At 37.9% G+C, this 17,461-nt stretch overlaps 1 protein-coding gene across 2 annotated transcripts in view; it reads left to right on the forward strand.

Annotated features, from left to right (window-relative positions):
• FGF14 (fibroblast growth factor 14) overlaps positions 1-17,461 on the forward strand; it is a 675,946-nt gene that overhangs the window by 528,317 nt on the left and 130,168 nt on the right. For both annotated transcript variants that reach the window (XM_053563372.1, XM_053563373.1), the window contains exon 3: positions 808-911. In XM_053563372.1, coding sequence (XP_053419347.1) covers positions 808-911 — 104 coding nt within the window. The remainder of the gene's footprint in view (positions 1-807; positions 912-17,461) is intronic.

Consider the following 17,461-nt stretch of genomic DNA (forward strand, 5'->3'; position numbering starts at 1 on the left):
TGGAATAGTTTCTTCAATATAGGTACAAGCTCTTCTTTGAAGGTGTGATAGAATTCTGATGTGAAGCCATCTGGTCCAGGGCTTTCTTTCATTTGAGAATTTTTTATTGTATCTTTTATTTCGGTGCTTGATATTGGTATGTTCAAGAGATCTATTTCTTTTTGCTTAAGTCTAGGGAGATGGTGTAATTACATGTATTGGTCCATTTCTTCCACATTGTCAAATATCTGGGCATAGAGACTTTCTTATAGTCGTCAGAGATAATCTCTTGTATCTCTGTGGTATCAGGTGTTATTTCTTCTTTTTCATCTCTGATTGAGGTTATTAGAGATTTTACTTTTCTGCTTCTAGTTAATCTGGCCAAAGGTTTATCTATTTTATTTGTCTTTTTGAAGAACCAACTTTTCGTTTCATGCATTTTCTAAATGATTCTTGTGTTTTCAATTTCATTTATTTCTGATTTCATTTTGGTTATTTTTTTTTTCTTCTGCTAGGTTTGGGATTAGATTGCTCCTCCTTGTCCATTTCCTTAAGATGATTCAGTAGGTTGTTGACATGCTCTCTTTCTGTTTTTCAATTGCAGGCATTTAATGTAATGAATTTCCCTCTTAGGACTGCTTACAGTGCTAATTTCACTCATAACAAAACTTTTAATTATAAAGAGAAAAGAAAGTTATTTAATTGGAACTTCTCAGAAAGCAGCAACAAAAATAATGTTTCATAAATAAAAGAAAGGACAGAGAAAAGAAAACTGCTTGCTTTGGTTTCTTCCTGCCTATTCATGACAGACCACGTTTATCATTCCAGCACTCTTCAACCTCATACCAGTGGGACTGCGCGTTGTTGCCATCCAGGGAGTGAAGACAGGGTTGTATATAGCCATGAATGGAGAAGGTTACCTCTACCCATCAGTAAGTAATATGCAAGATATTGGCCATTCTTTCAATGTGTGTAAAATAACAACCACAACAACGAAAACTGGAACGTTCTGTGTCTATCCATTCTTCCTTTTTCCTTTAGTACTTGATCGTTCTTAGGACATTATAGGGACTGTTTTTTCACATTTCTCAATGTTTGGCAATGGAAATACATCTAATGAAAGAATGATATTACATCTTGAATTGTACATCTGCCACATTTAAAAAAATGACCCAGTTCATAGATAACTGGTCAATCTTGAAAGAGTTTGTATTCATTTTTATTTAGACATGTGCTTATCTTAGCAGGTTTCTGGTAAAACATTAGTTTTTAAAAATTAAACAATGTGAATTCTAAAAAAAAAACGAGGAAAGGAAAAGGAGAGTATTTTAAAATGAGAATCATATAAATGTATTTTATTAGAAAACAAATACTTATAAGATTAAAATTTATATTTTATGCTAGTCTTTTTATTTTGTGGTAATGTTTATTAGAAGTTGAGCATTTTTTTGAGCCATGTGGCCTCTTCCAGAATATTTTCTCTTGACAACTCAATTGCACTCAGATGTGTTAGGTTCATACATTATATTACAGTTAGAGTTCATTTCTGCTACATGTCCGAGTAAAAGAGACTTAAGGAAGATGCTTCTTCTTACCACCTCTTCAGGGAAATGAGATAGAGTGAAGTCTCAAATGCCTTCAAATAGTCTCTTATTTGAGTTTTTATGTCATCCTCTATAAAACTTCATTCTTTAAAACTGTTGTTGTTAATACCACCACCACCAAAAAAATTACAAGTAAATATATATGCATGAATATATATTTGCATAAATATATATGCACGCACACACGCATATGTGTTAAGCAAAAACGTTCTGTAAGGAATGATGCTCTCATGGAATGCGATCTTCAGCAAATTTGGGAAATCCCATCAAAGGGAAATTAAATGCAAGCTGTGGTGTGCTCAGAAAGTCAGGCTGTTGTCTTCTTCAGCCTGCATCTGAGCTCCTTGCAGGGTGCTCCTGCACAGGGTACTGGATCCCACATTATGCAAATACCATTCTCTAGCACAAGATGAATATGCAACACATTGTTAGCGAGATCAAGCTAGAATTCCCTAGGCTCCCTTTAGAAAAAAACCAATACAGATAATATTTTCTAGAGATGCCTTATTTCAGATACGGGTCAATTTTTATTGATTTGACATTTGTTCTTTTCATTTTAGTTTCTTTACATTCCCCCAAGTAATCCCTGAGATGTCTCAGAATCATTTGAGGCCGTGTCTGCTGTGGCCTCTGGTTCTCTTTCCCTTAGTGATTGTATCACATTGTCGTATGCTGGTATATGTGTTGCTGACAGAGAAGATTTAAATGTTTTGTCTTTTTGCTACTGAGATACTCTTAATGTTTTTTTTTTTTGTCATGAAGTTATAAGTGTATTCAAAGCCATTCTTTTTTGAAGGTAGGGCATATCCTCTTTAGTATGTAGATTAGCCTACAATAAAATTATTAATTATGCTTGGTACAGTCTAAGTAACAGGAATAGAAACAAGAAATGTATTAACTACCAAGTGCAGTCCTCAGCACTGTAAATACACCTTCCCTGCATGGCAACCAGATCCCCTATCCATGAGCTGTGGGAAGCAGCACGGCCACAGGATTTCATGCTGATCTCTGGTCCCATGGGCCTCATCCTCCCTTACTTGGCTTCTGGGCCTCCCCTTGGGTGGCATCATTCTCTGGCTTACAGAGCTCAATTTTTGACTTTCCATTTTTTAAATTTCCCCTTGGAACCCAAAGTCTGATAAGGGGCACTGTTTGCCCAGGCCCCTCCCCAAGAGAATCCCTCTGCCCACACCAAGACATAATTCTCAGCCATCTTTTAGGAAAAGGACTTGGATAAAGACCAAAAGTGGTTTCAAATTTTGACTAACACTTTATAGTTAAAGTATTCTGTTTATTTCAGTGTAATCAAATTTGAATTTCAACTATTTCAATACAAAGAATGTTTTATGAGCTTCATTCCATAATTTGTTACCTAGAGCCTACTAAAATTTGTTACCTAGACCCTACTAAAATAATGGTATAGAGTGCAGTGTAATAATTATTACACTATTCAGTAATAATAGCTTAATTTACACAAAAATAGTAGTGGTAGTATTTGTATAGTCCACTCTACCTGGCACTGTTCTAAACACTTTAGAGGTATTAGCACATTTAATGTTTCCACAAACCTTTTTAAAAGTGAATACTATTAAAATGAGGGCAGCGATACACAGAGAGCTTGAGAATCTGCCCCAGATCATCCTGCCAGTGAACAGAAAAGCGTTAAGCATAGTTAGTCTGACTCACTCGCTTACATATTTAACTGTTTTTCTATATTACTTCAACATGCCAGACATTTTTCATAAAAAAGTCTGGCGCCTTTTCTAACAAGAAGTTTTAAGCGCATGATGATGTAATGAAAACCTTTAGGGAATTGTTACCTAGGGTATGTATACGCTTCATTTTGAGCAAATATTAACAAGCATAATATGAAAAATAAGCTGTTTCCTTTAGATATTCTTGAATGAAAAATAAAAATCCTAGAAATATATTTGTCAGGGGAAAATTTGATGTTATACAATGATTATATTATTAAAATGTATGGCATTTGACATTTGAGCTTGAAACATTAAAAGCTATGACAAACATTGTTAACCCCACTAAGAAGTTTTGAACTAAGTTGAGTAAACCTTTTAAAAGGACAACTTTAGTTGAACTCAGATTTAGGAAAAAAAAGATGCATAAAGATTTAAATCTGGAAAACTGAGTCATTCATTTTAAGTTTATGTCAGCTTTAAAAAATCAGCTTAATGTGTGTGCAGTGTTAACTAGTTTCTAATATGGAATCAAATTTATTTAGCATCTATAGATTGAGAATTTAGTCAAAGACTCAGTTCATTCCAGTTGAATTCTGTTAAATGAACATCACATCAGCAATTTGACTTTAGGTGAATATTCCTTTATTTGTATTTTAGGAAGTCACTCTCGTAATCCCTTAATATCCAAATAAAGATATTCAATGTGTCAGATAATTCTTCCTTAGGGAGGCAGAAAAAGGTATCTCGACTGATCTATAGTAATCGCATTTCCAATTTTGAAGACTCTTATTCCCTGCAGAATCTTTTCTTCCATGTGACAATAATTCTTTCCTTTGAGGTCATAAGGATTGCAATATGGCACTTACATGCAAAATGTCACATATAAACTATTGCTTGAAGGTACAGTATCAGCTGCAAGGTCACAGAAAAGAAACTGACGAAGAAACACTTTTGTTCAAAACTTAGTTTAGAATGATGTTAAAGAAAAAGTGATCTTTACCAACTGTAAACTATTTACAGTGCTGAGAGGTGGTATAGTCAAGTTATTTGTTTGCTTGTTTTCTAAACAACCTGTGACTCTGAAAGAATAAGAAAAGGCTCCTTGGGAAGCCAAGGTTTTTTTTTTTTATTTTATTCAATATTTTTAATAATGTTGTACATGAAACAAATCTTGTGTTAAGTAATTTCGTGTGGAATTTTCCCCTTGTGGTGTCATGTCTGTGCTCAAAAATTTCAGACTTTGAACATTTTAGATTTCATATGTTTGGATTAGGGATTTTGAATGCAAATTCTAAATGCTAAAGAGAAACTGAGAATGAAAGGAAAATGTCATTTGTCATCTGGGCAGTGAAAAGAAGAGTTTAAGTCGGAATGTGCTCCTGATGTAAGAAAAGAAAGACGGGGAGGGAAGGAAGGCAGGAAAAGAGGCAGATGATCCAATGGGTCAAGCCCTGGGCTTTGTTTAAAATACTTGGAGCCTGGATCTGACACTCAATACCTGTGTTACCATTTCCTAATACACCTGGGCTAGCTCCTCATCTCCGATACAACAGGATTTCCCTTGGATGCTTTAAGTTAATTTTGCAGTTTAGAATTCTAGTTTTAGTCTGATGGATTTTTCTGAATGATGAAATAAAAATCTCACATAAAATGTATAAGAATTCATTACGGCTTTTTTTTATCACAGGCTGGCATTTATGAGAGTATTATTTCCCTAATGGTGTTATAAATGTTTCTATTACCCGGATGCAAGCATCTGGGAGTCGGTAAGTCCTGGTGTTCTCCTGAAATTATGTCTCTTCTAAGTCTCTTAAGAGGAAAATAATCCCTCTTCATGTAGATATTTTAAGTAAATCAGGAAAATACACTGCTTTGCAAATATTATGACTCATAAGAATCACCTGGGCTGGATGGAGAAAAAAATTTAGATTCCTCTGATCAACCTATAGTTGTTTCAGCTCAGTAGGATTGGTGGCAGGCCCAGGAATCTGCAGGTTTAATAAAAGTCACCTACCCCCTCCTGCAAGTGCATCTAAGGTGGGGATTCTCACAACAAGCCATGCTGCAGGAGCCCATGGAGAGGTGAGGGCAGCTGTAGACCAGGGTGATAAGAACAGCAGGTGACAAGCTGTGGATGGATTGCACAGACACTAAAACCAACACAGAATGAAATAACTCACGTATATTTCCTAACTTTTCTACTGGTAAGTTGAAGTTTACATAAGTTTGAAGGCAGATCTGTGCTGTTCTTCATTCATGCAGTATCCGGAAACCCTGAGTCGGTCACCTCTGTAGGCTGGCGTCACACCCCCTGGCCCCAGCTGTCAGTGCAGAATGAAGGAGTGTGTAGGAATGAAATGTGTTTTCATTAAGAACGATAAGATAAATGCTGTGTTGTCTGCAATAAGCATTTTTGAGGTCCCCAAAGTCTTGTCTACTTTATGTGAGATGGTTTTCTGATAATGGACTCATTCCTCTCAAGAGTATTTTTATCAGCCTGGTCTGCGGAGGTGGTTGCACCTGTGTCCAGTGGGCACTGCTCACTTATGTGGCCTGATTTGTGCTGCTGTCTCTGCTCAGTTTTCCGAGGGCACCTGGACAGGAGAGGCTCAGAGTGGCCTTGCTCAGCCTGCCATGAATTAATTGCTCATCTTCTTGCAGGATCTGTAGCTCTGGCACCATGTGGTGGGATGCTGCTGCTTCCCGTTTAACGTGGGCTCCTCTGTCCATCGCTCAATCCTTGGGTTTGGATGAATTGGAATACACTGCTGGGGCATTTTGCCCAGTGTAGGACCTGCTAACCCTGAAACACTGTCTGTCCTTCCCCAGAGTCACGCACATAGAGGCTTGTGTCTCACGCCTCTGCAGTCAGATGCTCGTGGAGGATACAATACGGGGGTTCTTTGCCCAATCCTGCTACTTGTACCGTCTCTGAATGACACCAGCGCAGTCCATCCTCAAGAAACTGTTCACTATTCAGGTGTTGGCAGGATCCCCTAGTCCCTCTCCAGGTTTGGGGGGGGTAGTTGGTTTTTGGTTTGATTTTAGCTACTGGGTGGTACATTGGATTCATGAAATAAACCGAGCTCCAGAGACCATGTCTAACCATCAACACCCATTGCAACACACGAGGGCCCCAGCATTTTCTGCAGAGTGCTGGGAAAGAACCGTTCATTATCCTCAGAGCAGGGAGACAAAGCTATAGCTAAGCAAGACTCCAGGTTCATCTGGTTACATCCAGGTGTCCCAAATGAGAGTGAAATTCTCCATTGTTCTTCCTTCATTCTTCATATAGATCAGTTTATTTAAAACAATGTATTAATTTTGAGATGTTATTAATGTATCTGATATTCTACCAATCTATGATGCTAGCTGCTTGTTTTTCTGGCACAATTTCTAACACTTTTTGAGAATATATGAGGGTATGGCATTTAAGCTTGTGAACTCATTCTAGAAAAAGTGCTACATACTTGATAGCCTAATATCACTGTGGTCATCAAATGACCAGTGGAGAGGACTTTGAAGGTGACTGTGGTGATATTCAGCAATGCGGTATGTAGCACGCTTTCTAGGATGAGTTTATGAAGTTAATTGTCAGACCTCCTATGTACATATATGCACACACATATAATTGTCACATAGGTGAGTGTGTGTGTTTCTTTGGAAATATGCCTTGTGCTTAAATTGTACACACGTTTATTCACTTGATTTTACTTCTAGCCAGTGTGGTTTTGTTTATACTATTGACGTGTTAAATAATAGTTTCGAATTTTATACATATTTTAAAACATTATGCTTTAAACAAATTTCTTGTTCATTTTTCCTGTGATTTCTCCCACATTGTGGCTCAGTAGGATACATCACCCAGGTTGAAAAATGGCTATTATCCTTCCTTGATATCTTGGCAAATATAATTCATAGAGATTAGGAAGCAAATATGGCCCTTTGCCTAATTTTCTTCTTAATACTAATTTCAGCATCCAGTGTTCATGTAATTCCCATGATACTGAACATTGGCACAGAGTATAATGAGTTATGACCCATGGAAGAATGCCATTATCCTACCTAGGGTCACTAACCAGAAAGGAAAAGCAACTGAGAAACAGAGGCAACTAGTAAGCTACATGTAACTGGTCTTTTGGGCACAAGAAAAATATGGAGCATCTAGTTTTTCTATTTATTAGGTTGCTAGTAGGTAATAGAAAGACATAAATGTACTCTGAAGCTATCCAAATTCCAGGGACATTTTATGGAACAGAGAGGATGGCATTGGGGCAGAGAGTAAAAAAGAAACTGAGAGCCTCTGGGAAGAAAGAAGAAGGGGACAAAGTTAAATGGTTTTAACAGGGAGACACTAAATCAGCCGCGGGAAGCTGTATCTGAGCATTAGGGGAAAGAAAAGGAAAAGGAAGAGGACAATGGGAGGAGACCGGAGGAAGGGAGTGGAGAAGGCACATCCCAGGAGCAGAGGGGGCCCGCCGGGTCCTGCTCACTCCATCATGTTACTGGAATTCACCAACGCCTGGTTCCAGCTTTGAACTAGAGAGGTGGAAAAAAACCAAAATCATCCCGCTGAGAGCTCAGAGTTTCCCACCACACCAAAAATATTTCTGTTCTAGCCTCATGGTCACCTTTGCCCAGTCCCCCTCCCTAATCCTCTCTTCCAGAGTGACAATTAGGCCTGGTTATTCTCTAAGCAAGAAGACAAAACATTTGCCATTTTCTTAATATATTGAGCATAGGGGTATGTGTGTGTGCTGTGTACTGGGCCTTCAGGCAAGCCGTGCACCCTTTAGTTCAGCCACAGTGACAACAACTCCTTTTTCTTAACTTTAATTCCTCTTTGCAGTATAATATAACATATTAATAAGTTCCAGGGATGGGGGGTTGCACAGCTTTGGGGACCATTATTTTTGCACATCTTCTATAGTATCTGCAAAGTTGAGAATCTCCTGACAGGAGTTCCTGACAAAGTTGAGATAGAGGAGTCCTGACAGGAGAGCAGATGTTTTTTCTTCAAATCATTCAACTCCTTGGCCAACATATCCTTTAATAAATTTCATTTGGGGGCAGCGCCTGTGGCTAAAAGGCGTAGGGCGCCAGCCCCATATGCCGGAGTTGGTGGGTCCAAGCTCAGCCCTGACCAAAAACTCCAAAAAAATAAAAAACAAATAAATAAATAAATTTCTTTTGGTTAACTAATATTAATTCTACAATGTATTTCTTTCAAATTCCTTTTCCACTGGAACAATCTCATTATCCCAAAGCAAGTAGATGGTGGCGTGCTGTACCATCAGAAGCTTCTCTAAGCCCAGAATTCACAGCTGGAAGTATTTCTCTGCTGTAGGAAGGGACAACTGCCGACAACAACTCCTTAGTTTATGAATGAAAACTCCAAACATGTGGTTTCACTTTGTTTCTGTCCATGTGCTGGCTTTATTTCTGGGTCTGGAGATATTGGTGTCTGCAACCTCTGAATTAAGGGGGTGGAAAGGAGGACAGACAGTTGAAAGTGTTTTCTGAGGAACTGTAGACAGAGGTCCGTGTTTGCCGGGATTCTTTCTGAATGCAGCAGAGACACTGCTTACCCAGTGAGCTGAGAACCAGGTAAGCTGTGATGCTTTTCACTGAGGAAACAAAACCCACAGCAGGAGGGTGTTGGAGGGAGGAAGATGCTCCTGCACTCAATTTTGGACCCACAGGATGTGGCGCGTTGTCCCACGGAATGACTACCTGGTGACCATGAAGCTCATTTATTCCGGGAAGGCTAAATTACCCTCCACAGCAGAACAATTCTACATGTCAGCCTTTAGGTAAATTATTCTGCTGTGGATGGAGCCTGCTTTCCTCCGGCATGTAATACAAAGAGATGGGGGTCAATGACTCCAGCATGAAGTTAGATATTTCAAAGAACTTTGTTAAATAACATACCATCTAGAGAAATCTTTCTAATGTGTTTTGATTCCTAAGTATATAGAATTGATGGCAGCTAACAGAGCAGAGGACCAGCTGAGTTAAATTAAATTCAGACCTTTTGTTTTTATAAAAATGGTGTCAATAATATAGGAAGAGATCATCGGATCTTCAGACTCTTTCTTGGTGGTTCACACATTTGGGACTTGCTCAGATAGCCTGTAGGTGTCCAAACCTCAGGACATTAATGGGACAGGTTCCCGGATTCAGTGAGTCTAACATGCCTTGAGCATCATAAATGTCAATCGGCATCCCAGGCACGGTTGTGTGGGTACCTGAAAGGAGCACTCTGATAAACACAGGTCTACATCCCAGGCCCACAAGCCACGGCTTTCACATTACATGCTTTCATTTTCACTATGGATTACTGGTATTATTATGTGATTTATGGATACATGGTTCAGATCAAGTGCCTTGAAGTAGGCCCAACAACATAACCAGGGCCGTTGACCAAACGAATTGGCCTTTGAGGAAGTGCACTCTGAACAGGGATTGGGCATTTCTTTCAGGACACTCAATGGTCCCCCAATACTTTACATCCCCCTTCTTAGTCACATCAGAATTAATAAGAAGTCATTTTAAGACATCATATAGAATATGAAAAACTATTCTATTTTTCTTTCTTTCTCTTTTCCAAAGAAAGAACTAAGAAAGTATTTATTGATAAAAGCAAATTAGTGATTCTTCTTCACATTTTATATGTTCAAAATTGGCAGAATTACTGCCCTGATGAGAATTTTCAAATTTTCTTTACAGTCTGTTTTAACTGATTTTAACACTGTAGTGTTATTAAAAGAATAATGATCTTTCATTGGACTCAAGATATTGGCCACATTTTCATTCTAATGTTTGCTGTCAGCCAGAATGGATGCAACACATGCTAGAACCTAGAGAAATCATGGTGACAGAGTCATGGTGACAGAGATGCAGCTGTGGTCTTGTGGAACTCAGAGTTGCCATAGATGCGAGTTTTGTACACACTGCATTTTAACTTTGCTTTCTCTGCATTATAGGAAGGCGTATGGTACTCTGAGATCCTTAGAGTTTCATTAAATGTTTGTTGGTCTTAAGATAATTCATTCAGTTGAAAATGAGGTTTCATGGAAAGGTACGCAATGTACTTCTGAGCAAGGACATATTATTAATAGATGTCATCAGAGTTTAATCTGAAGCTAGACATTATTTTTAAGATCTGACCATTCTGTTAATTGCAGGGAGATGAGTCACATGTTAGTAGACACATCCTAGCTCATGCAAAGGCTAATAATTTGCTTTTATTTGCTTTCCAATCAAGGTAGCGACTGAATGGGAACAGAATATTTTTGAGAGGCTTTGGAATCACTACATTTTAATTCTCTGACTAGATGGAGGTATTTTATTTGGTCATTAATTCCTGGCTCCTGGGCATTACTTAGCAGAAATAATTGTGTGGGCAAAAAGGAAGCACAATTCTAGTTCACTTTTAAGTTCCTATAACCAGTGCCTAATGGTATTAACCTGTTAAATGGTGAATAAGGTTTATCTCATGAGAGATGCATTTACTAATAAATTAACTACATGTGCCTTTCATGAGGGCATAATGACAAAAAGTTGATCCTCAATGACTCAATATTAATGTAAACCTCTTAAATTAACTCATGTGTCTCACAGCTATGGACTGTTGATTACATTGTCTCTCCTCCTACCTTATACTGAGTACATTAAATGGCACCTGTCACAGCAAATTCTTTTCCTTGGTGAATGATACTCTGTTATGGTTCCAGAGTATTTGGTGTTCTACGCTATGTTTGAGAAATAGCTTTAAAGAAATCTATGTCTTCGTAGCTTAGAGGTAATGAAGAATGTACTTGTGACATGATGATATGTTACCTTGAGAGTTAGGTATTTACAGTAGTATGGGCAACAACTATTTTTAGTAAAATGCTAATAATGCAAAGATGCAAATTAATATAAAAACACCTCTATAATCAAGTTGTATGCTCATATTATTTTTTCTATTTTTTAAATGGTAAAATGATGGTAAAAATTATGTAACTCTAGAAGTTATGGCATCTACCACATTATTGCTTAAATATTGCCATTTAATACTGTGTTTTCTGTCTTATAACCATAAATTATCATCAGTGGAAGGAATGGAGCAACACTAGGGATTCTACTACAAAACTTTTAGAAGTGATTAAGGAATATAGCAATGTCTCAGGCTACAAAATCAACACCCATAAATCTGTAGCCTTTATATATACCAACAATAACCAAGCCGAACAAACAGTCAAGGACTCTATTCCTTTCACAGTAGTGCCAAAGAAGATGAAATATTTGGGAGTATACCTAACAAAGGACATGAAAGATCCTACAAAGACAACTATGAAACTCTAAGAAAAGAAATAGCCGAAGATGTTAACAGATGGAAAAACATACCATCAACATTGTTAAAATGTCCATACTGCCCAAAGCAATATATAATTTTAATGCAATTCCTATTAAAGCTCCATTGTCATACTTTAAAGATCTTGAAAAAATAATACTTCGTTTTATATAGAATCAGAAAAAACCTCGAATAGCCAAAACATTACTGAGCAATAAAAACAAAACAGGAGGAATCACACTACCAGACCTGAAACTGTACTATAAATCCATAGTGATCAAAACAGCATGGTACTGGCACAAAAACAGAGAAGTAGATGTCTGGAACAGAATAGAGAACCAAGAGATGGATCCAGATACTTACCATTATTTGATCTTTGACAAGCCAATTAAAAACATTCAGTGGGGAAAAGATTCCCTATTTAACAAATGGTGCTGGGTGAACTGGCTGGCAACCTGTAGAAGATTGAAACTGGACCCACACCTTTCACCATTAACTAAGATAGACTCTCACTGGATAAAAGATTTAAACTTAAGACATGAAACTATAAAAATACTTGAAGAAAGTGCAGGTAAAACTCTTGAAGGAATTGGCCTGGGTGAATATTTTATGAGGAGGACTCCCCAGGCAATTGAAGCAGTATCAAAAATACACTACTGGGACCTGATCAAACTAAAAAGCTTCTGCACAGCCAAGAACATAGTGAGTAAAGCAAGCAGACAGCCCTCAGAATGGGAGAAAATATTTGCAGGTTATACCTCCAATAAAGGTCTAATAACCAGAATCCACAGAGAACTCAAACATATTAACAAGAAAAGAACACGTGACCGCATCACAGTGTGAGCAAGGGACTTGAAGAGAAACTTCTCTAAAGAAGACCGATGCAAGACCTACAAACACATGAAAAAAAGCTCATCATCCTTAATCATCAGAGAAATGCAAATCAAAACTACTCTGCGATATCACCTAACCCCAGTAAGAGTAGCCCACATAACAAAATCCCAAAACCAGAAATGTTGGCGTGGATGTGGAGGAAAGGGCACACTTCTACACTGCTGGTGGGAATGCCCACTAATACGTTCCTTCTGGAAGGATGTTTGGAGAACCCTTAGAGACCTAAAAATAGACCTGCCATTCGATCCTATAATTCCTTTACTAGGTTTATACCCAGAAGACCAAAAGTCACAATATAACAAAGACATCTGTACCAGAATGTTTATTGCAGCCCAATTCATAATTGCTAAGTCATGGAAGAAGCCCAAGTGCCCATCGACCCACGAATGGACTAGCAAATTGTGGTACATGTATACCATGGAATACTATGCAGCCTTAAAGAAAGATGGAGACTTTACCTCTTTCATGTTTACATGGATGGAGCTGGAACATATTCTTCTTAGCAAAGTATCTCAGGAATGGAAGAAAAAGTATCCAATGTACTCATCCCTACTATGAAGCTAAATTATAGCTTTCACATGAAGACTATAACCCAACTATAGCACAAGACTATGGGGAAAGGGCCAAGGAAGGGGAAGAGAGGGGGAAGGTTTTGGTGGAGGGAGGGTTATGGGTGGGGCCACATCTATGGTGCATCTTAGAATGGGTACAGGCGATTGCACTAATGTACACAGCTATGATTTAACAATAAAAAAAAAAAACTGTCTGGGGCGGCGCCTGTGGCTCAGTGTGTAGGGCGCCGGTCCCATATGCCGGAGGTGGCAGGTTCAAAGCCAGCCCCGGCCAAAAACCACAAAAAAAAAAAAAAAAAAAAAAAAAAAAAAAAAAAAAAAAAACTGTCAGTTGTAATTATTGAATAAAATTCTAGCTCTCAGTATATAGTCATGAGCAGATGTTGCAAGTTAGATAACAGTGCTGACTATTTCATGATAGGCAGTACGTATAACATCTATATTATTTTTTTACCAATCATAAATCTATATTTATAACAATGTTAATAATAGAAATATCAACTTTTAACTGCACTGTTCAAAAGTTTTCCTAGACAATTTTACCTTGGGATGAAGTTAGAGGCATTCTTTATGCCCCGGAGGAAATAAGGTCTAATGTAAAATATCACATTAAAATAAAGGAAAGTATTAAGAAATTATTCCCCAGGTGCCATAAATTGCTCAGCTATTTTCCTAATGAAGTTTGAGCCATCTGAAAGATAGTTTTATAGAGTTAGCAAAGCCAAATATATGCCCAGGAGAAATAGCAGTGAGCCTTTATTTAATTTAAAATTACATTACACTTGAAGGCTTGCAATGAAATGTGCAGACAGAAGAATTACTGTGGGCAGTAGTTCCCCCTGTGTTTATCTTAAAAAAAAATAACATCTTGTAGGAATTTGAATGCAAAGTTAATGTTAATATTTATACAGTCTTTATTCAATAACAACAACAGTGCTATAAATTTTCCTCTTAGGACTGCTTTTGCAGTATCCCAGAGGTTCTGGTAATTCATGTCTTCATTGTTGTTTTGTTCCAAGAATTTGGTAATTTCCTTCTTAATCTCATCTATAACCCATCTATCCTTCAGCATAAGGTTATTTAGCTTCCATGTTTTTGTATGATTATGCAGATTCCTGTTGTTATTGAGTTCAACTTTTATTTCATGGTAGTCTGAGAAGATGCAAGGAATAATTTCTATTTTTTTAAATTTGCTGAGGTTAGATTTGTAATAGATCTGCCATTCGATCCTATAATTCCTTTACTAGGTATATACCCAGAAGACCAAAAATCACAATATAACAAAGTCATCTGACCAGAATGTTTATTGCAGCCCAATTCATAATTGCTAAGTCATGGAAGAAGCCCAAGTGCCCATTGACCCACAAATAGATTAACAAATTGTGGTACATGTATACCATGGAATATTATGCAGCCTTAAAGAAAAATGGAGACTTTATCTCTTTCATGTTTACATGGGTGAAGCTGGAACATATTCTTCTTAGCAGAGTATCTCAAGAATGGAAGAAAAAGTATCCAATGTACTCAGCCCTACTATGAAGCTAATTTATAGCTTTCATACGAAGGCTATAACCCAACTATAGCACAAGAATATGGGAAAAGGGCCAAGGGAGGGGAAGGGAGGGAGGAGGTTGGGGTGTAGGGAGGGTAATTGGTGGGGCCACACCTACGGTGCATCTTAGAATGGGCACAGGCGAAACTTACTAAATGCAGAATACAAATGTCTACATACAATAACTAAGAAAATGCCATGAAGGCTATGTTGAACAGTTTGAGAATATTTCAGATTGTATATGAGACCAGCACATTGTACCCCTTGATTGCACTAAAGTACACAGCTATGATTTAACAATAATTAAAAAAAATAAATAAATAAAAACCCAACAATAACCATAAAAAAGAAAGGAAACCACGTCAGCAGGGGTTGTTCGTCTACGCAGGATATTCAGTGATTTGCTGGTTCTCTGAGCCACAAAAGCCATTCCTTACAAGTCTGATGGTCAGTCTTTAGCCACGATTAGAAATTCTTTAGACTTTTTAAACCATGAACTACCTGGTCTAGAATATGCTGTTATTTTAAATTTTTTTATGCATAACAACATCATCAGACATTATGTTTCTAACAGGGGAAAAGGACTCAGTGTAGTACATTGCAGCATCTTAATTTCAATTATCAAATATTCCAGGTACATTATTAATAAGAGATTCGCCCAGAATCCACAGAAACATTGTAAATGTGGCCAATAATTAATATATACGAATTGATACACTAGGAGAATGATCAAATGACTTTACCATACCTAACTGTATTTCCTATACATTCCAGTACCTAGAAGCACTTGGCACTTTAAAGTAATTTTTGACTTTGAATGAAGTGGTAAATTGCACTACTGGGTGCTTGAAGTGATTCTGAATTTGGGGTGGTCACGGTAAGAATAGCAACTTGAAGATGAAGAAACTTATTGCCCAGGCTGTGCAAATGTAGGTAATCCAAAGCCCAGGGTCATGTTTTCAATAAATATAATTTATTGAATTCAATAAATTATTATTCTGAGTTTTAACTCAAAGTGAGTTTGTTGAGGGACCTTCTGTAAACTAAAAGAATGAATGCAGAGTATATTGTTATGTTACCATTGGGGAGAAGTAGAATTATTTTGTTATGTGTGCCCTGTGTGTTTGTATATGATTATTCTATTTCATTAACTAGTTAAACTTCTTTCCTACACAGCGAAAAGGACACACGCATATAATTTGGCATTCTGACATGTACATAGAGGTATGTTTCTCAGAGTTGTCATGTAGGCATGTTTCGTCAGACTCATTTGTGAAGTACTATGAAAATAAAATCTCCCTTTAGGGTTATTGCATAAGATCTATAATTCATAACTCCTGCTCTTTTTAATTCTTCATGGGCAAATGACTTCCAGAATTTACTTCTTAGGCTAGAGTGGGACTCACAGATGGACAGGTAGAATGAGAGGGGACAATGCCCAGCTCAGAAGACCGAATGAGGCCTGACCACACAACCAGCGCTAATTGAAGCGTTCAGGCCTCTGACTGACCTTGAGAATTCTGAATGGCTCTTTTATAACATGATGATGACATTTGCAATCCTTTCCAAGAGATAGATGAAACACTCAATTATCTTTTGTTTCGTCTTCAGATATTGTGATGATGCTCTGGCAGAATGTGACAAATTAATTACACGGGGTCAGCCAACCTCACCATGCCTGTCGTCCGCACGTTAGGAACTAGCCCGAATCTCACCAGCTGCAGGGTTAGCCTGAGGAGCCAGAACTGGCAGCGGTCGCCCCCTCCCTGTGACACTTCTCACCACAGAGAGAGCTCAGTGGAGAAAGGCTGGTTTAGTGGGGAATGAATGGGTGCTGTTTTCATTCTCCTCTCACGTACTTTGAGATCACTTTTAGAACTTTTGTGAAGACTAAAACTATGATGACGACAGCAGCAGGCACAGATACAGGGCAGCCATAAAGTTCATGTGCATTTTTAAATAGTTGTCGATTTTAAATTGCACACATACCTTATGGGCACCCTGCATTTATTCATGAAAATACATATATATAGTTTATAATCTCAAATAAAGAGTACATTCAGACATATGATTTTTCCAAACGATGCTCACGCAAATTGAGTACTATGTATTGGTAAGAGACCCACAAATGTAGTTAAATGTACTAATTTCTAACTTTGTGTTTGTGGCATGAGGGGTATATGTCAGTAGTAGAGCAATAGAGAGCAGACACTTCAAATGATGGAGATGGCGGTGTTTATGTTACAGAATAGCGATTCTAAATCCTCTTAGAAAATAGCAGGTACTGTGGTGGTGCAGAGATGTTTGAGACTGAATTCAAAATAGAGCCACCAAAACTTGTAACCATTTTGTGATTCAGATGGCTTTTGTTTTGATGAATATTAAAATGTATGTAATGAATATTTGAATATCAGTCTGTATTTTCTTTATTCTCCAAAGTACATAGCAGTGAGGGCCATAATGTCTAGGAATGTTTAAAATATTTATGGATAGATGAATCGGATATATATAAATATATATCATCACTGCTTCCACTAGTGAAGAAAATTTACTGGTTACAGGCTACTGCCAAAGTTATTTCTTTAGGTGGCCATCACGCCCTCTTTGCCACTCCTAAAGGGATGAAGAAGCCGGACACTTCCCCCTGAACCCGAGCACCAGAGGACAGTGTGCCAGGAAAGTCATTTAGGAAATAGACGTGGCGGGGCAGGGGCGGGGTGGGGCGGGGGCAAGGCTGGGTGCTCTACTCACCTCTCAGAGTTAGTTTTTTCACTACCCCATCCTGACTATTCTCCATCCATTCCTAGGAGATCACATGAAAAGGC

The sequence above is a fragment of the Nycticebus coucang genome, chromosome 15 (genome assembly GCF_027406575.1).
Source record: "Nycticebus coucang isolate mNycCou1 chromosome 15, mNycCou1.pri, whole genome shotgun sequence".
Classification (NCBI taxonomy): Eukaryota; Metazoa; Chordata; class Mammalia; order Primates; family Lorisidae; genus Nycticebus; species Nycticebus coucang.